We start from the raw sequence: 20,169 nt of genomic DNA on the forward strand, positions 1-20,169 counted from the left end.
CTGCTCCAGGCTACAGTCAATTTCCCCAAACTGGCTCTCAGGTTAGGAGGAGCCAGGAGCTACCCTCAGCCTTGGCTGTGAATCAATCCCCCTGCCTGTGCTAGCATAATACTCTGCACCTGATACTGGTTTTGCTCTTGTAGGGGATCAGCTCTATTCAGCCACCTCTTAGCTTGGATGCTGCTGGGCCACACAGCCTCCAAGAGTCATTGCCAGCCCTCCTGGGCAGATGGCGCTGGGAGATGGTCCACAGCAGATAGGGCTGTGATTCAGCTTCTTGCCTGGGCATGGACCAGCTGAGCTCAGTGTCAGTTGAGCTCCACTGGTTAGCAGTGTTCTGATGGGAGGGGCACGCTCTGGGATTCAGCAATTCATGTTTTGTAAACCACGTTCTTAAAAAATTCTTTCAAGGATTCAAAGAGTGTTTGGGAAATGAATTCCCAGTGGAATCTGGTACGTAATTCACAAAGTGATGAGTTTCTTTGGAAGGTTTATATTGTACATAGGAGTATGCTGTGAAAAGCTAAAATCATACAAGGTAAATATTAATCATGCTGAATGACAAAATCGGCAACAAGAAATTGTTTCCACCTCTTTTTTTTATATATATATATATTCCTACTCACCTAACTTGCTAAATGCTAAATTTAAAAAAGCCTCCAAAAAAATAAATACAAAAATGAAAGTCTCCAGATTGCAGAATAACTCTGCACACTGCTGCTCTAAGCGTATGCTTCCAATTTCATGGCAGGAACACTGCACTAAGCATTAAGGAGAAGTTATAAAATGTCAAAATTCCACATTAGGAAACACTTATCTTTTTTTTTTTTTTTTTTTCAATTTTAGAAGCGGGGGAGGGGTAGAGAGAGAGCAAGAGAGAGAATCCCAAGCAGGCTCCAAGCTCCGTGCAGAGCCCGATTTGGGGCTCAATCTCCTGACCCTGGGATCATGACCTGAGCCAAAATCAAGAGTGGGACGCTCAAATGACTGAGCCACCCAGGCGCCCCCTAATGTTATCCTTTGATGGAAGAATAACGAAAATAAAAACAGAACATTCAATCATTTTTTTTTCTTAAACTGTAACTTTATTTGGAGAATTTTCCTTACATAAAGTTAACATTTTTAAACACTTTAGGACAAACTATTCAAAAAGCAACATTTTATTTCAGAAGGGGCTTGTTTCAGTGGTTTTCTGTCCTTCTATCTTCTCATCATTATGAATATTTGCTTTATAAATAAATATATTCTCAGTGATTCCCTTGTAATCAAATCAGGTGACTAAACTGCTATCAGTACTAAGATATCTGAGATCAGAAGACTGTTTGGGTCATCTCAAATTCACATTAGCACAGTGTCCATAAGAAACTGATAATACAGATTAATGCGATGCTTGCCTCCAGTTTGTCTTCTGAATGGTTTCCATGAGAAGGTCCTCACAATAAGTTATATAAAATACAGTACTTTGGTTGGATATTGTAAAAATCATTCTAAAAATTAACCACATATATTAAACAAACAATTTGCTACAGTATGCTTTAAATGATATAAAATAATTAGCATGTCAAACATTTTCTTATAAACATATTGCTTTTGGTCATACACTGAGCTGGAACATACAGGCTGCACTCTTTTTCTCTCCTAAATGGCACAAAACAATGGCTTGATGGTAGGGAAATGCTACTTCATGAGAAAAGGTGGTGCCCATGAACTCTAGTGGTACTGGTGTTTGTACTTAGGCATTACCTTGATTTTATTCAATTTTTGATAACGTCAGAAGATGACACAGTGTTAATTTGTTAGAAGTATATAGTCCTTTAGGCTTTATATATGAGATGTGTCTAAAAAACTGTTTGAAAATCAATTTTATTCCTACTTAAACCCTATCATACATAAGCTGGGTGAGTGCTTAGTGATTAATGGAATTTTATTGTCAGATGAACAATCATACCAAGATTAGTTTTTATGCCCAGGAAGCTTGCCTTGCAGTTTACACATGTACCCCTTGGCATACCACCATCACTGGACCTTTGGGCTTGGAGTGAGAGCTGTCCTTGTACCATTTCCTAACATCCCAAAAAGCTTTCTGACTGGAAATGAGGTATAGTCACGAATAGGTACAGTGAAAAAAAATAGATGTACCAGGTAGCATGTGATTTTCACTTACCAAAAAATGGTCACTATTCCCTTTTATAGTAAACAGCTTGTATACACATCTGCCCTTTATCCATTTCAGGGGGAAAAAAAGAGAACTTCCTAGGATTTTGCTAGTTCTTTAGAATTCACATTGCTTTTTCAGTCTTCTGTTTTTCTAAACCGCACATCTGCTGCTCAACTTTCGCGTGGATAAACATGTTCAGCTTCCTAAGGGGAGTTGTTTACTCACAAATAAAGGAAAACGTAAGAGGATGAAAACGGAGATATTTTCTGAGTTTGGGCCCACAAAAGTATTAGAAAAACAAGTTTATAATGTGTAACAACCAGGTAACTAGGTTTTTTAATTTAAAAAATGTAATGACCTTAACATAAGCTAGAGGGCCACACATATGATATTCACAATCCATTAGCTTCTCTAAGAGGTATGTACAATTTAAAACCAGCTTTCCAGCAAGCTGGGTCAGGTTACAGATTCACTTACTTTTTATACATAATACAGAAAGGGAAAATAAATATTAATTGCAGTAAAGGACTCATCTCTGAAAACACACTTTCTGTTGCTTTAGATAATGAATTGAGCATATAATACAGAAGTGAATTCAGCTTCAAGTTGTGCTTACATATACATATTTGTTTTCTGAAGCTTTGCTGCCAGTTTGTGAACAGAAAATATTACCTACCAAATCCACATCCATCATGTACTTTTCTTGTGCCCCTAGGGATCATAGTGCTTGGTCAAGTACATTTTTGAGCCAGATTCTCCAAAGCAAAAATTACTCCGTGATTTAGATTAGGGCTCTTCGGGAGCCATGGCAATTTGTTCAGGCTGCAACACGTTACTAATATGTCAAAGCAGTCATTTACCAACTTATTGGGTTGAATCAAATCAAAGTGCCAATATTCACTGCAATGTATCTTTTTAACCTACAGAAATGACAACTTCATGTGGCTCAATTTGCTATACGTTGGAACCTGGAACCAAATAAGAGTAGCTTGGCGGAATGTGAGTCAATGCGCTATTGAGTTTGTATCTTGTTCACCGGCGGAGACCTTCCCTCCTGCCTTTCAGGTAACCATGGGTGGAGGCACAATGCCCTATAGAGATGGATGAAGAGTGGACCTTTTGTCTTTTTCTGTCTCCAAACTAGCTTTGTCATTTTCAAAATTGCTGTAAACATTCCTCTCAATGGAACAGCCTCTGCCCAACAAATAGAGTTCCCACTGTGTGAAGAAGCTACACAAGGGTTAAGAGTTCAAATGTGGCACGCTATGGACACTAACATCATGGTAACCGTGACTTCCCAGGTAAGTTCCTGCTCCCCAACGTGCCCTGAGAGTTTAGCTAGGACAGAAGATTATTCATTGTTTGTTCCTAGCCAGGCCTGGAGAACTAAGCTGAATGCAAAATCTGATCACTTATTATAATAAAAAACCCTTCTGCTGCTTTGAAACTTAGCTTTTTGGTCATGCATCCTGGCAGGGATCTAAGTTTAACTGACTGTGTTAACCTTTATGTTAAAAACCTGTTGGCCTGAAAAGCTTCCCTTCTGTGGGAACTTACACAGTTTGATTTCAAAAATAGAAGAAAAATAGAATATGACGGCCTAGCGTGGTAAAGCTCGGTTTCATTCGCTTATCTCCAACCACCGTAAAGCGTTGTTGTAAACATTTCAAAAAATATTTACTTAAGAGTTCTTTCATTTGGGAAACACAAAATGAAATGAACTGCATAATGGTACTTTCAGAACAGCACAGTGGTATCAAAAAAGTCAAACGAATAACATGATATTGAGAAAAGCAGAAGATCATTTCTCTAGGGCTGACACTGGTCCAAGAGAGCCTGAAGTGCCAATGTGCCACATTTAAAATTTAACCACTTCACAAATATCTGCACGCATTGAGTAAATAACCCTCTATCATGTAGCCTTAAATTGCACCCCTGTTGCAATACTGCATCAATATTATTAAATTTTTAAAAATCTGTATAAAATATTATCTGGAACCCCAAAGGAAAGTCAATTAATTTTTAAAAAGTTCATTACAAAGTTGACTGTATAAAATGCTAAAACATAATCCATATATACAAAATGCCGCTGTTTAAGAAAATAATGGGACCCAGTTTTAGAATAAAATAATTTTGTACAAAAAAAGGGTACTGCGTTCAAATCAATATTTAAAAAAAATTTTTTTAAAGAATATTGAAATGTCTTCGTTCAGAAGAACAACTATAAAGTGTTGGTTTGCTTTTACACCATCCGCAAGCTTCTTGCCAGCAGAACACCAGTTGGTGGAGGGACCGTGTCCTGCTTTCCTGCACCCCCAGAAGCTTCGGCACAGTCATCGCCGAGACGCGTACTTAGAAGCCCAGTCCGTCCGGCCATGCACTGGCTGGGCAGCCGGAGGCCGGGGCATCAACCCGGGAGTGCTTCTAGGCTGGGTGTGGAAAAAAGGTCGCCCAGGATGAGGTCTCACGGCCTTCAGGGAAGAATAGCCTGCAATAGAGAGGAAGGCAGGTCTGACTGATGTGGGGACTCATGCAAACAAAGCAAGTAAATGCATCTTGGCGACAAAATATCGGAAAATGAGAGTTCAAGAGAAGCACCGGCCTGCGTCTTACAGTCTTCCCTCTCTCAGTCAAGGACGACAACACTCTATAGTTGTCAGGCCAAAAATACTGGTGTCAATCCTGACCCCTCCCTTTTTTTCACATCCCACTTGTCATTGGTCAGCAAATGCTCCTGGCTCTACTTTCCATATGTACTCCGAGCCAGACCAGCTCAGCTCCTAGCACTCTGGCCCACCATTCCTTGCCTAGATCATGGCAGCATCCGGTTTGCTTCCCTGCTTCCAAACTTGTTTCCCACTTTCAGTCTAGTGACAGCCAGCACTGCAGTGAGGCTGGAAGATGGAAGTCCGATCATCCCACGCCTCTGCTCGAGACCCTCCAGTGGCTCTTCCATGTCATTCACGGTGAATGACAGAACGCTTACGGTAGCCTGCAGGGCCTCATACCACCCGGTCTCCTGTCACCCCTCTCTCTTGCCCACTCCCCTCCATCATTCATGTCACCCCTATCCTCCGCCTCCTTGCTCTTGCTTGAACAGGCCTGGGCTCTCCTGCCTCCAGGCCCGTGCACTAGGAACCCCGTGCTGGGGACAGTCTCATCCTCACTGACTGGGTGGCTCACTCACCTCTTTCACACCTTCACTCAACATCTCCTTTGCGGTGAGGTCTTCTTTGGGCTATGCTCTTTAAAAAATACAGACTCCAGAGGTGCCAGGGTGGCTCAGCTGGTTGAGAGTCTGACTCTTGATTTTGGCTCGGGTCATGATCCCAGGGTTGTGGATTGAGCCCCTGAGTATGGAGTCTGCTTAACATTCTCTCTCTCTCCTTCTCTGTCTCTGTCTCTCTCCCCCACTCTGCCCCTCTCCCCGGCTCATGTTCTCTCTCAAAAAAAAAAAAAAAAAAAAAAAAAATGCACACTCCAACCTCCACATTCCCTATACCCTGCCTAACTTTATTTTTCTCCCTAGCATTGGTGAGCATCTGATTCGGTTGTCTGTAGAGTGCAAGTTCATGGGACAGGGCATCCTGTCTGTCTCCTTCACTGGTGGATCCTGGCACCATGGCAGCAGACACCGGGCCTGGCACAAAGCAGCTACTCCATAACCACCTGCTGCATTGAGTCATGAATGATCTGAAATAGAACTTACCAGGGGAAGGGTCTGGAATAGGTGCCAAGTGTACCCTCTGCATAGCAGAACCAACTTCTTTTTTTAGAAAGGAGGGGATATAGTTTCCAGTCAGTCCACTAGAACTTGTAGAGCTGGAACCAACTGATACACAAAAGCAAAAGCTCATTACTACACAAAGACACATGCATGTAACATCAACAGGGTTAAACAGGTGCGGAACAATACAGAACTGGGACCTTACTTTTACAGGGGAAGTATGATAAGAACAGTGAATTCCGAGCAGAGCACTCCTCCACAGCACACTGTTGGAAAGACTGGGGAGAGGGACAGCAAAGACAGTGCCTCTCCTATAGCCTGCACCCACACCAAGTCCAGTTGGTTGGCTGGTCGGTTAAGAAAAAGGAAATGCAAAGTTTTCTTTCTCTTTTGGGATAATAAGTTTAGCCTGTTCTGAAATCTGTGTTTTTTTCATTCCATAACACAGAACAGTTATCCTTCCTCAGTATATACAAATTCTAGAATACAGCTAAGAGATAATTAATTTAGCCAGCCTCTTACTGATCAGCACACAGATTGTCTTAATTATTTAGCAATTACAAGTAATTCTACACTAAACGTTATTGTCTGTAATCAGAAAAGTTAATGATTATTACATTATATTAAATATATTCAGCTCTTATGGTGCTTTTCTATTGAGACTGCTTTAACGGCTGGAACTGTACGCTACTTATCTTAGTTATTCTAGGAGCTCAACAGGATGCTTTATAGATAGCCAGTAATCAATACACATCAGATGGATGAATGGATATCTAGAAGCCTTATCACTAAGACTTAAGGTACACACAGAACAATGACAAATGTTATTATGGGCCATTATACAAATGGGAGTTACAGCCAGTAGGAAAAGAGGGAATTTGTGGTAGAGTTGCTGTGTGTCTTCACAACTCAGTGTTCCTAGCAACTGCTTAGTTAAGCCAGAGTGGCAATGCAGGTGTGAGGAGTTGTATTATGCTAGAGCACATTTTGCATTTTTGGTGAATAGATATGGAAAAAAAAAAAAAAAGTGGGAAGAGAATTTGAACAGGTCCCAAAAGGGAAAAAGCGTATAGCCAATAAACACAAGAGAAGATGCTCAACTTCATTAGTACACGAGGCATGCAAGTTTACGCCACAAGATGCCATTTCACGCCCATCACATCAGCACACATTTTGCAATCTTGACAGTACCAAGTGGCATCAAGGATACAGCACAACTCCCAGACCCTGCTGGAGAGCAATTTGGCAACATCTGTAAAGTCAAAGATGAGCACACCCTTTAACTGAACATGTTTACATTTATACCCAGAGGAACCTTCACACAGGTGCACAACAATGGGTCCACAAGGTTCCTTCGGCGCTCTAATAGCAAAGATTGTTCACAGTTTACACACTCATCAAGAAGAAAAGAGTAAATAAATTATGATCCAGTAAAAGGTCATGGTGTGGCAGTTATATATATTATATATGTTATACAGTATATAATGTTATGTATCTTACATATATGTGTGATTGCTACATCACAATATACATCCAGAATTATGTTCACATTAATTTTTGAACATGCAAAAACATACTATGTCTTTCATGTATCTTTTAAAAATGCATAGAAACAATTAACACCCAAATCAGGAGAGGGGAAGAGAGAAAGGGTAAGAAGGCCTAGAGAGTGGGCTTCATGTGTATTTGCCAACTTTGATTCCTTGAGTTGGTGGGGAGTATGTGGAGGTTGATGCATCATTTTGTTCTTTTTTGGGTTTCTCAAAATAAATGAACACATAACGGATAAAGCCAGAAGTGATACCCAGATGTTTACCTGACAATGTGGAAAGGGAAGCAGCATGTGGCAGGGTTGCCTGAGTGAGAGAAAATGACTTGGTGGACTGGTCTGCTGGGAACGGGGTTAGCCAGCCTGGAAGGCTTATGAAATTCACTTACTCATTTAAAAAAAAAAAATGAGGATGGCCTTCTGAGCTGTCCACCTTCCAACCAGAAGGGGCTGGGGGGCTCTGGGTCATCTGGATCAAGGCGGATGGGGCTGAGGTGGATGGCCAGCAGGGCAGGGCCTCGGGAAGTCAGACGAGCCCCCCCCCCCCCCCCCCCCCCCCCTCCTGACGGCAGACCCTGAAGCAGCTGGCTGGGTCCCCAGAGCCTGCTGCCAAGAAAGAGACAGGATTAAAGGCCTGGAAAAGGGGCCCTGGGTTTCCACACCAGAAAACTTTCGTTTCCACAGCTTGTCTCTCTGTACCCGCCCTGCCACATTCAGAGAATTTGCCTCTTGTCATTTAGGAAGTAATAATCACTACTCACCTGAATTTATTTTGCTGATTACCGATACTGTCCCTGAAGATTTTCCAGACAAACCAGAACTAGACCATGGGTTAGATGGAATGAAATCCTTGCCTGGATTTGGAAGTATGCCATTTCTTATATTTATTCCTAGTGGGGAAGAAATGATTTTCAAATGCAAAAAAAGTACATCTTAAATCTTGCACCAGATTTTGTGACGAAGTTCTCACAGAACCCAATTTGTCCAAACTTCCTGTGGTTCAACAATTGGAGCAAGAACCGACCAGGCTGTTTTCTGATCGATGGCAGAGGAAAGATGCAATCCTTGGGTTTAGCATCCTGTCTCACTGGTGGGCAGCCTGAGAGAGGTCTCCTAAGCTTCTCCCGACAGGCATGTCTCACGTCTCCTGTCCTGGCCTGTCTCGTGCTGTCCTGACATCCCTACCTGTACCCCTTCAAGGGCCACTGCCTTTCTGTCACCTTCCCAAGGTTTTTTTCCACCCCCTTCCACCCCACCAGCTCTGCAGCCCCTGCTCTCCTCTCTGCATCCAGTCCCCCAGATCCATCTTCTCCACTGACCTGGACCATTAGCGCCATCAAGTGCTGGTGACTCGGGTCTGCACCGGTGACCCTCACTGACTCCCTCGTTTCCAAGGCTGCCTTGACCTTAATCAATCACCTCAACTTTAAGCCAAACCACCCACTAGACCGCCCACTTTCCCATTTATGTCAAGCACTGCAGCTATTTTTCAGAACTGAAAGACTGAATTCATCTTTTATCCTCTTTCCTCTCCTAGAGCCAAAAAGAAATAACTCTCTAATTCCCTCCCTGCTCCCTTGGGCCTGCGGTCACTGTAGCTTGAGTCTTTGCACCTGACACCTGGAACACTGCTAGACCCTGCCACCTGCTCTCTCTTCTTCCAGGTCATCCTGGGAGGCCAACCAAGGGCGAGGAGTCAACACATCAGCAGGGCCTGCCGTTCCCACCTCTTGTCCCTGGGACCCACAGTCCCAGCTCCGAGTCACCATGCCCCTCACCTGCATGAGAGCTATGGCCTGCCCTCATCCACTCAGCACACAGATAGACATAAACCCAGCATGCTCCCCAACTAAAACCCTTTGACAGCTTCTTGCTGCTTATGAAATAAATTCCAAATGTCTTACAAGACTCCCAAAGATGCCTCATGCCTCACACTATCACCCCCTTACAATGCTCTGGCCACACTGGCCTCTCTGCCCTTCCCCTCACAAGCCACACCCTTTCTTGCCTCCCCGGCCTTTGCACTTGCTGCTTTCTCTGCCTGGATTGTTCTGCTCATTTTTTCTTCCCCATTCTTTGGGGCCCAGTTGCTCAGAGAGGCCCTTCCTGAGCCCTCTATCTACAGTCGTGCCTCCTCCCTGCCTTATATCACTCTTAATGTGACTTATCACCACCTGAACTACTGGTTGTCTACTTGTTTAGGGTCTGTCTCCCCCCCACTAGGATACAACCTACATGGGGGTGAAAGTATTGTCTGCAGGGCTGCTGTATGCAGTCACTGCATGGACTGTGATACTACTGCAGACTGCGGTCCCCGTAATTTCCTGAGTGCCTAGCACACATCAGGTTCTCAGCACGTATTTACTGACAGAATGAACTTATGAATGAACGGTAGGCTGTAAGCTTGGAATCTGGAGAATCTGGAGAGGCTCGGGCACCCATCAAACTATAGCATTTATGCTTACCCCCTGTAATACTGCCAGAGAGTGTGACTGAACTCTTACTCTGGTCTCCTGAGAGCACACAGGGCTGCAAATTTTTCCTAAACCTGGTCTGCTGCCGGGGCTTCGGGCATGCCGCCTGGCTCTCGCCAGTTCCTTGCTCCCAGGGGCTGGACCCAGTTTCCACTACATTTTTTTATCTTAGGCAACTCTAGAACATAAAAACGTGAGGCCTCAGCAAGTATTTTTATGATGTTCCCACCAGTTCCGAGGTTCTAGAAGCCCCTAAGCACTTGCCTTCCAAAACAGAATCTTTGTGAATATGACTCCAGGCAAATGGTTTGTTAGCAATGACAAGAGCAAAGGCAAGTATTTCCGTTACCGGGCAAGTATCGGGAGTGCTTCAAGTAGTGCTGCTTGGCCGCGGACCTCAGGGTCGGGGTGTCTCGCCTCTGATAAGAGGTCTGGGTGGGGGCGCTATTTCCTGTACCGATGGGCTCAGAGGGCTTCAGGTCCAAAACACTCTCAAATCTGAAGCAAGGGAAGGTGACTTAGGTCAGCATGAGATCAACAGCATCATCAGAAAGACACAGATCATTTCACAAGTCCCAGATCTGATCTGTTTACAGACGTCAGGTGTACACTTGCCTGCAGAGGGTCTCTTCGCTCTGTCTCTTCTTGTTTTTCAGGTCCATCCTGCTGAGGGATGGACTGAAATCCAAGTCATCCAAGTCAGCCCAGTCATCGGAATCCTTTGTGGACCGGGACACAAGACCCCACCTTCTCCTACTCTTTGGCTTGATCTCCCCATTTTTGTGTTCCAGGCCAGCCAGCATTTTCTGCGTATCCAAGCATTGGGGGGACAAAGTAATACTTGGCATTAATGGAGCTCACCCATAAGGAATGCCTATTCCAAACTTCTTCGCTTATGAAAAGGAGGATCCGGGGGGGCATATCATTCCCAACATGCACTGCTTATCTGAAAAGGTAACCACAGAAAGCATGTTCCCAGACCTCTGTCTCTCACATACCCTGCGCCGGTCACATCAGTTTGCATCCTATGGGGGACAACTGTTGTACAAGATAAGGATTTTAGAAAAGAATATAAGGTACTCCTCACACACGGGGAAGATGGCTGGGTTGTCATCTGGGCCTCATCCCTGAAAGTATTAACATGCTTTAGTCTGTCCTAGAGATGCAGGAGAATTACAGCTCAGCTCAGACGTCAGTCATCCTGCTCTTTAACAGAAAACACTGCAAATAGGCCTTCTTTGCCTTTTAGTAGACCTGGATACTATTTAATCACAGAATTAGCTACAACAAGAAATTTCTAAATACATGCTGCTTCCAAAGTTGTGGGCTGGGGTAAAGCGAACAGCCTCACACAGTATCTCACAGCATTGGTTGGGAGCCAGCACTCAGTGAGAAGATCAGAAAAAAATACTACTTTTGCATAAAGGGTTAGAAAATTAGACTCGCAGGGGTGCCTGGGGAGCCCAGTCGGTTAAGCGTCTGACTTTGGCCCAGGTCATGATCTCACAGTTTGTGAGTTTGAGCCCCGAGTCAGGCTCTGTGCTGACAGCTTGGAGCCTGGAGCCTGCTTCGGACTCTGTGTCTCCCTCTCTCTCTGTCCCTCTCCTGCTCATGCTCTGTCTCTCATTCTCAAAAATAAATACACATTAAAAAAGAAAGAAAGAAAGAAAGAAAGAAAGAAAGAAAGAAAGAAAGAAAGAAAGAAAGAAAGAAAAAATCAGACTGGCAGACAGCATTATAAAGCTAACCAGTCACCTGATGCCCTGGGTTATTATTGAATCTAACCCAAACTGTTTTCTTTTGAGCACCAGCCCAAGAGGAGAAGAAAGATCTGGGCTCAATTAACAGCCCAGCATTAGCAGCATTACTTGATGGCATTAATAGGAATAATAGTATACAAATTTTATTATAGCACTCTGTGGTTTTTCAAAACATCTTCACAAGCAGCAGGACATTTGATCCTCATGCCTGGTCTGGTGGGCAAGATAGGCATGATGATCTTCCTTTTACAGATGAGGAAACTGAGTCCTCAGGGATTAATAATAACAGTGACTAACATTTATCAAGTTCTAACAAAGTGCTAGCTACGATTTTAAATTCTTTCAAGTATTAACTCATTTAGTCCCCAAAAGAATTGTTATCAGGTAGACAGCAATTGTTATCTTTGTTTCACAGGCAAGGAACTGAGGAGCAGGAAGGCCAAGGAAACTGCGCAGGGTCACAGAGCTAGGAAACAGCAGAGCTGAGACTGGAGCCTCTGGCAGTGTGAGTGCGCTGGGTGGCTCTCAACCCCGACACCACGGTTGCCTACCACGCGCACTGCTATTAACAGGCACAGCCAGAACCTGAATTTAGAACTTCAACTCCAAGGCCAAAGCTCTTTTCACTATCCCATGGTATTACAAAGATACATTTATTATAATTAGACTCTATGCTGAAAAAGAAAACATTCCACACAATAAATGGGGTCAGAGGAGGAACAGGCCAGACAAGGCTCACTAGCAAATCGCTCACCGACTGAGGATTCTTGGTATGGAGGGACGGGAAGAGCAACGGGCTTGGCTTGTCCTCTGGAAGATGGTTCAGGTGGTCTGTCCTGGAAGCCTCTGTTTTGTAGGGGTACATGAGATGCTGAGGGGGCTGGCTGGCCTGATGCTGTCTCGAAGAAATCCGTGTGTGTGGCTTGGTTGGGGGCTGGGCAGGTGGGATCGGCTTAATGTGAGGAGGGGGGCCCGCCTTTTCCAGGACATCCTTCTGTGGTTTTCCTGAATCCTGAAGGCTCTGTGTGGTGCTCCCTAGCGGATGCCCAATCTGGAAGTAAGGATATCGAAGCGCCTGGAATAACACATAGGGCTGCTTTAGGAGGAAAGTCTAGCCGGGAGGACTGACAGCATCAGGCTCACTGAGCTACATTTCATGGGACCATTTTACTACAGTTTCTTAGCCTAACCCAACCAGAAAACAGCATCTCGAATGTGTGACATTCTTTATGATTTTCCTTATTTAAAATATAAAATGTATACACTTAAAATTATTTGGATAAAGCAGCCAGTTATACTGCCATTACCTTTGCTACTTCTGAAAAGTATTCTTGCTCAACACAGATAATGGCTTGGTAACTTATTTACTATGTGCCTTAAATATAATGTTTCACCTTTCTGAGCCAATTTGCTCAGCTCACAAAAAGAAAAAAATAATATAAAACAGAGAGAGCCAATAATCCTGGAAGATTGAAGAATCAAGTGTAAAATAAGCAGGTACATTACCCCAGGAATGCCAAAAATGTAATACAGATATAGTTAAAACTTGCCTCTCAAGAATCACGGACAAACCTTGTTCTTCTGAACAATCCAGTTTTCTAGATTGTGCTGGGGTTACCCAGTGCTGGGGTTGATAATTCTTTCTGAAATATTCCCTGTATGCCCTAGTTTTTTTTAATGGAAATCACTGAACATAACATAACCCTTCTTGATGACTCTGGGACATAGTTATAAACATTTGCAATTATTATATGTAAGTGTAGATACAGAGGCCAATAATACAGATACTCTGGTACTGATCTTAAACCCTGGCATCTAACTTGAAAAAAAGCTCAACCAACTGAGCCACCCAGGTGCCAATGACACTATTCTTAAAAGTACACATTGTTCTCTTGGTTCCTTGTTACAGAATTTCTTCTTTTCTTTTTTCTTTTAAGGTTATTTATTTTGAGAGAAAGAGAGAGAGAGAGAGTGAGCACAAGTGACCTGGAAAGAGAAGGCGGGGAGAGAGAGAATCCCAAAAAGGCTCTGCTCTGTTAGCGCAGAGAGCCTGATGTGGGGCTGGATCTCACGAACCATGAGATCATGACCTCAGCTGAAATCAAGGGTCAGATTCTTAACAAATGAGCCACCCAGGTGCTCCAGAATTTTTTGATCTCTTGGGTACAACTTTAAAAAACTGGGTTCATCAGGAAGCTTTTCTTCTGCCCTCAGAATATTTGTGAATTTTATCCCCTGAAGTGCACTTCTGAGAGCTTTCCAACCCCAGCCACCCAAAGTTTTATGGTACCAAATTATGCCTTTTTCTTTTCTGAGCCTTTGGAAACGTGCTTTTCTATAATTCTTTAACCCCCAACTATCATCTCTCCAGTGAATTCTACTGTCACATTGGTCCTATCTTCACATGTCCCTGTCACTGTTGTTTGGCCAAATCATCCTCTCTATTAGAACTGGTCACCTTCGGGGCGCCTGGGTGGCGCAGTCGGTTAAGCGTCCGACTTCAGCCAGGTCACGATCTCACGGTCCGTGAAGTTCGAGCCCCGCGTAGGGCTCTGGGCTGATGGCTCAGAGCCTGGAGCCTGTTTCCGATTCTGTGTCTCCCTCTCTCTCTGTCCCTCCCCCGTTCATGCTCTGTCTCTCTCTGTCCCAAAAATAAATAAACGTTGAAAAAAAAAAAATTAAAAAAAAGAACTGGTCACCTTCGTCATTCTGAGCAACGTAACTCGCCAATGAGACAATTAGCAAACTTGAGCCTTGCAAGAGGCACGGGAGTGGTTGAAGCCACAGCATTACCACGCCCCTCTGGATGCATTTTACAATCTAAGACAAAGTGGCCTGGGGGAAGGCAGATTGAGAAAACAGGAGGTATGAGGCCAAGACCTACCATCTGCATGAAGGAACTGCAGTTGGTTGTACTATCTGTACTAGTTACTGGATGAGTGACTAGGGCAAACTGCTTACACTTTCTGAGACTCAGTTTTCTCACTTACACAGTGAAAACAATAACACTTATTTCATGGAATCTTCATAGGGTCAGAATCACGTAAAAACTAAAGCATCCACAAACTCTAAAGTGCTATAAAATGCTCATGGTGGTTATCATCCCAGCTCTATCTCATCTGTTGTTCTGTGTCATCTGTAAAAGGAGCAAGTTGGATTTTACAAGATATTTTCAAATTCCCTTTCAACAACCAGTACTGCCTTACAAGCAAAGTGCTACATAATCTTAACTGAGAGAGAATATATTTGAAAACATTCTCCAAAGAAAGGTAAATATATCTGTTTATTTTCATTTCCATGTATGTGGTGAAAATGAATGTATGTGGCATAGAGTTATGCCAATTTTCAAGGCCACTATATTGCTTAAACCATTAACTATATACAGTGAGTTTCAAACTATTTTATGTTTTTATGTATTATACATCATTAATGACATTCAATATTATTTTCCACCCATAATACCAAATAAAATATTTCCTATGAGATTGATAAGAATTATTCAGAGTCAGATACGAACTTAATAAGAAATGCATCAAACAAGGAAATGGAAGAAAACCTGACTAGCTGTTGGCCGTTTCTTGGGATCCCACTGAAGCATGTCTCTCAGGAGTTGAATGGCTTCACTGCTAGCATTTGGAATCAGGGTCTTTAAGTTATTGGGTACGCACTGGGGCCAGCGGAAGTTCATTGCACTTGAAAGTTGGTAGCCTTCAGGCCAGTCGGTCTGAAACAAGGAAGACATAGAAAATGTTGCTTAGCTGACGTGTTGTGATAGTTTACATTCCGGTACATGTAGCCATAATGGAAAAGCAATCATATCATTATCATGTTCATACGGTGCAGCACTGTGTGTGATGAAACCCAGGGGGATGCTAATGGAGAGACTACAAAGAACATGAAGTCTGGGCAACAGTGGAAAAGACACTGAATTTGCCACCAACTTGTTTTATAACCTTAACATGAGATGGTTCAAATTAGTATTTTCCTAATTGTGTTCCATGAAACAGAGGTTTTAGAAACTGCTAATGAGAAATTTTGCAAGGGGGGGGGGTGGATAATAAAACAAAACACCTTGTCTCTAATTAAATAAATTTGTGATACCCTACATATTACAATATCCCCATCTTGAGGATTCAAAATAAATATGCTAAGAAGTCCAACAGTAAAAAAAGCTGTTTCACTCAGTCTAAAGGTCTCCACTGCATCATGCATCATTCCCATGGGACACTAAATTTTGGAGGATATGACAGAAAGTGATGAACAAATAATCTTTAAGGTCCCTTCTAGTTCAAACACTCTACTATTTTAGAAAACACATTCTGGTATAATTGCTTTTATTTTTTGTAAGGTAAAGTGGCACTAAGGCTAGATTATATGATTTATTCACTTAGATAGTTACTGGGTGCTTACTACATGCTTAGCCCTTGTTGGGTATCCAAAAATAATCCAATATAAATCCTGCCCTTAAGGATGCCACTGTCCAAAAAGAGAAAATGAAACATTTATTTAAAAACACAATAATTCAGAGAAAAAAGTGATCACGGTCACAAGCGAGGTACAGGCATCCAGAAAAGGGAGAGATTCTAGCAGGAGACTCTGGAAATCTTGAAGACGTGGCACTAATGATTTGTTCAAACGATCAAAAAATTTTTGAGGGTCTGGTTTGTACCAGTAATGGTGCTAGGACCTGGGAAAATAAACACAAGGCAAAGCCTAGCCCTGGGTAAGCCTATGGTCCAGGGCACAGAGATGTACACAGACAATGATATTACAACATGGAATACAGCTGAAATGGAGAGGAGACTACAGCAGCAGAGAGGACGTAAATTACTGAGGAGCCTGGAAAAAAGAGTGAAATTAGGTCAGGTGAGACATTCACGCCCGTGTGCAGAGCGCGCCTGCGCAGAGCTCGGAAGTGGGGCGCCGCAAGAGCAGAGCCCAGAGGGCGCAGGTACCACATGGGAGAGAGGCCATAAGAGTGAAGAAGGCTGTGAGGTGGGGACTCAGCAGATATTTTTAGCAGGAAGGCCGGGACCAGGGCTGACGTTTAGCTAGGGGAATCTAGCTGCAAGATAAACTGGGGGCAGGGCTTGCGGCGAAGATGCCGCAAACACAGGCGGTGGGGCAGTCACGGCTGGCCTGCGCTGGCGGTAGTGGGGCTCCCAGGTGAGAGCTGGGCATGATGCGGCGGCTGCTTGCATGAGGGGAAGAGGAGTGTAAGAGAGAGAGAGAGAAAGAAACTCAGACCGAAGGCCGGCGTGCTGGGATTATGTGGGACCGCGGGCACAAACGGTCAATGGGGGAAGGAAGATAGCCGGGAGTAGGCAAAACACAATCTGTGTCCGATGTGTTGAGTCCAAGTTGACGGCGAGGGCGGGAGGAAATCTCACAGTCGGGTAAATACGTGAATGCAGCTAAAAGGAGGGATTTCACTCAGGAGACTTCAGAACAGATGCAGGAGTCGTAGCCATGATGATAAGAGATGGTGGAAAGAAGAGCCGAGGGAACCAAAACACATACACTGAAGAGCAGGAGGGAGGGAGGCAGCTGCTTCTGCAAACAAGGGCAGGGAAGGATCACTGAGGTGGAGGGAAAGACTGCAAGACCAGCAGGTGATCCACGGGGCCAGAGCTCTCCCGGGTGCAGGAGGAGCAGGAAAAGCCGCTGGCTTTAGCCAACAGGCCTTTGTTCCTTAGCATTACCTTTTTCGGTGTCCCCAACAGTTGGCAAATTTTGAAGATGGTGTCAATTTCACTGGCCCCAGGGAAGAGTGGCCTGAGGGTGTACACTTCTGCCATGATGCAGCCCACTGCCCAGATGTCAATGGGGGAGCTGTAGTTGGTAGACCTCAGGAGCACTTCTGGAGCCCTGTACCTGGAGGGACAAAGGAACTGCTGGTTATTGCTTCTCCAGGTCAGAAGTTCAATGACACACTACAATCAATTCTCAGTGAAAAGCATTCTATATTTCCTTTTTTAAGTCTTTATTTATTTATTTTGAGAGAGACAGTGCAAGCAGGGGAGGGGCGGAGAAAGATGGGAGAGCGAGAATTCCAAGCAGGCTCTGCATTCTCAGTGCAGAGCCCGATGTGGGGCTCCAACTCAGGAACCGAGCGATCATGACCTGAACTGAAGTTGGACACACTTAACAGACTGAGCCACCCAGGCGCCCCGACCTTGTTTCTAATTTCTGTCTAGCTCAGTGTGGTAGGTGGACTCAGGAAGACTTGGTGGCTGCTGTGGATGCTGTCATATACTAGGGCTTCTCTGTTTCATGGTATTTTCACTGAGCATTTCTCTCCATGACTCTTCTGTACAGCATCCTTAAGAAACAGTAAGAGTGAGGAAGAGAGAAGAGATAACATAAAACTTGTTGTCTGTAGGCCACTTCTGGTCATGGCCAGCTGCTTAAATTCTTGGGGTCTGAAAGTTTTAACAATAGCAATTAGCTGCTTTTTTCGGACAGGTCTTTGGAGAATCTTCTACACAACTCTTCCAGGAAATAGTCTTTAGTAAGGGCTATATATAAAATATTATTTATATCAGAGGGAATTACTTACAGCACAAGCTTTTAAACCTGGTACAACACCAATATACCTACAAATATGTGTTTCAAATTGTACTGTTTTTGTTAGTGAAGATTTAATATTTGTGACATTCAAATTATCCTCAGCATAATAGTATATATTTTTTAAATTTTTAAAAAATGTTTTATTTTTTATTTTTGAGAGAGAGAGAGAGAGAGAGAGAGAGAGAGAGGAAGAGGGAGAGAGAGAGAATGAGCAGGGGAGGGGCAGAGAAAGAGGGAGACACAGAATCTGAGGCAGGCTCCAGGCTCTGAGCTGTCATTGCAAAGCCTGACATGGGGCTTGAACTCACAAACTGTGAAATCATGACCTGAGCCAAACAAGGTCTGACGCTTAACCAAATGAGCCACCCAGGCGCCCTATAATGGTATATTTTTAAAGAAGTGCAATTAAATAATTTTGAGGAAAGAGTATTTACCATCTGGTGGATACATAGTCTGTGTATGGGGGTCTTGATCGGATCTCTCGGGCCAACCCGAAGTCTGCAATTTTCACAAGTTCTGGGCCCATGCAGAGGAGGTTCTCAGGCTTTAAGTCCCTATGAAAGAAGCCTGTGGAGACAGTGGAGAAGGAATCCAAATGCACGTTTGCTCCTACATTGCTCTTTGCAGCCGTATTTCTCTTTTTGTAATAGCTGTAACTTGAAAAGTAGCCTGGAATGACACTGAAGGCTCTATGCACAGGACTTCTTTCATTTCCCACTGATGAATTCAAAATGTAAAACAGTTCAAAAGCTGATCTTCATAATTTCTTTTTTTTTTCTCCCAGAGAGAAAACAACTTTTAAATGATCAAAACTCAGTTGTGGGCTGAGAGAACTTTGCAAAAAGAAATTGTCACTCAAGGAAAAAAAAAAAAATCATGCCTACCCTGGCCAAGTCAGCCAGAAAGAATTTGAGATTAAAACCGTTTCAAAAGACAAAAGTCTTACGAGTTCTGAGAGTTTATATCACAAGAAAACCACAAATGCAATTTTTGATTAAGGAACAAGAGATCTGAGAATATGACCTACTCATATCTGAGATTCTGGTGTGTTGCAACAAATGTTTAAGTGTTAAATGCTTATTATTTGCCTAATGAAGGAGAAAAGGTGTATCTGCAGCATACATTGTGAAAGGCAAAGACAGCTCATCAAATGGGAATCTTGTCTCAGTTGCAGCAGAGTTTTGGGGGTGTGGGCAGGTCATTCAACACACGAACCTCCAACTGTTGCACTCCAACACCCACTGATCGGTGATAAATGCCTCTGAAAACCTAAAACCTTCCACTTGTACAGAGCATCACTGACAGAGACATCATTCTATGTGACTCTAAATCTCACTGGAACACAAAAACTGGAAATACAACTCCATGAATGCCGCTGATGGTGTTATTTGTCCTGTGCTGTCATTATCAATGTTGTGAAAGGTGGATCCCAACTAGCACATTATGGGAGTAATCACCAGCCAGCACGGAAGAGCCACATTATTCCTTGACAACTTCTATGCTGAAAACGCTCAGATCTACATCTCAGATGTGCCTTTCCTACCCTTCTCTGGACCTGCGTCTCCAACAGGTTATGTCACTGTCTCCCCCCATTAACCTGTTCCAAACCACTTTTCTCCTCTCCCCAATCATCTCTCCTTCCCAAACCTTTCGATAAGATATCCCAGTTTCTTGTAGTTATATTGGATCCTTTCCAAACAGCCATGGAAATATGTTCTGTTTCTCACCCAAATATCTCCATGTGACCCCTCCTGCCCTTTTATACTCTTTCCTCCTAAATCTTTGCTTTCCTCATCCATCCCTACACTGCCACTTTCTGGTAGGCCTTTCTCACTCCAGCTTCTCTGGATTACTACACTTCCTGATAATTTAAACACTGTCTTTCCCTTGTCACTGACACACACACACACACACACACACACACACACACA

The 20,169-nt window shown here is 43.5% G+C and overlaps 1 protein-coding gene and 1 long non-coding RNA gene across 5 annotated transcripts in view; one reads left to right on the forward strand and one right to left on the reverse strand.

The window, feature by feature from the left end:
• Nucleotides 1–1,063: 1,063 nt before the first annotated feature.
• CILK1 (ciliogenesis associated kinase 1) overlaps nucleotides 1,064–20,169 on the reverse strand; it is a 37,322-nt gene continuing 18,216 nt past the window's right edge. For 2 of the 3 annotated variants that reach the window (XM_058734250.1, XM_058734252.1), the window contains 9 exons: nucleotides 18,673–18,805; nucleotides 17,371–17,542; nucleotides 15,225–15,392; nucleotides 12,423–12,743; nucleotides 10,524–10,714; nucleotides 10,258–10,406; nucleotides 8,196–8,324; nucleotides 5,868–5,990; nucleotides 1,064–4,646 (listed from right to left, as the gene is read on the reverse strand). In XM_058734250.1, the coding sequence (XP_058590233.1) occupies nucleotides 4,492–4,646; nucleotides 5,868–5,990; nucleotides 8,196–8,324; nucleotides 10,258–10,406; nucleotides 10,524–10,714; nucleotides 12,423–12,743; nucleotides 15,225–15,392; nucleotides 17,371–17,542; nucleotides 18,673–18,805 (1,541 nt within the window). In that variant the 3' untranslated portion in view covers nucleotides 1,064–4,491. Of the gene's footprint in view, nucleotides 4,647–5,867; nucleotides 5,991–7,076; nucleotides 7,138–8,195; nucleotides 8,325–10,257; nucleotides 10,407–10,523; nucleotides 10,715–12,422; nucleotides 12,744–15,224; nucleotides 15,393–17,370; nucleotides 17,543–18,672; nucleotides 18,806–20,169 lie in introns of all 3 variants that reach the window. The other variant, XR_009263036.1, reaches the window with a different exon arrangement.
• LOC131514354 (uncharacterized) lies at nucleotides 10,641–20,018 on the forward strand. Of its 2 annotated transcripts, none has more exons than XR_009263038.1 (4): nucleotides 10,641–10,862; nucleotides 12,084–12,304; nucleotides 14,814–14,937; nucleotides 19,023–20,018. It is a non-coding gene; the product is annotated as an uncharacterized LOC131514354 (long non-coding RNA). The 2 variants fall into 2 exon arrangements; XR_009263037.1 differs by having other exon boundaries at nucleotides 10,642–10,862; nucleotides 12,084–12,173; nucleotides 19,023–20,017.

This window comes from Neofelis nebulosa, chromosome 6 (assembly GCF_028018385.1).
Source record: "Neofelis nebulosa isolate mNeoNeb1 chromosome 6, mNeoNeb1.pri, whole genome shotgun sequence".
Taxonomy (NCBI): domain Eukaryota; kingdom Metazoa; phylum Chordata; class Mammalia; order Carnivora; family Felidae; genus Neofelis; species Neofelis nebulosa.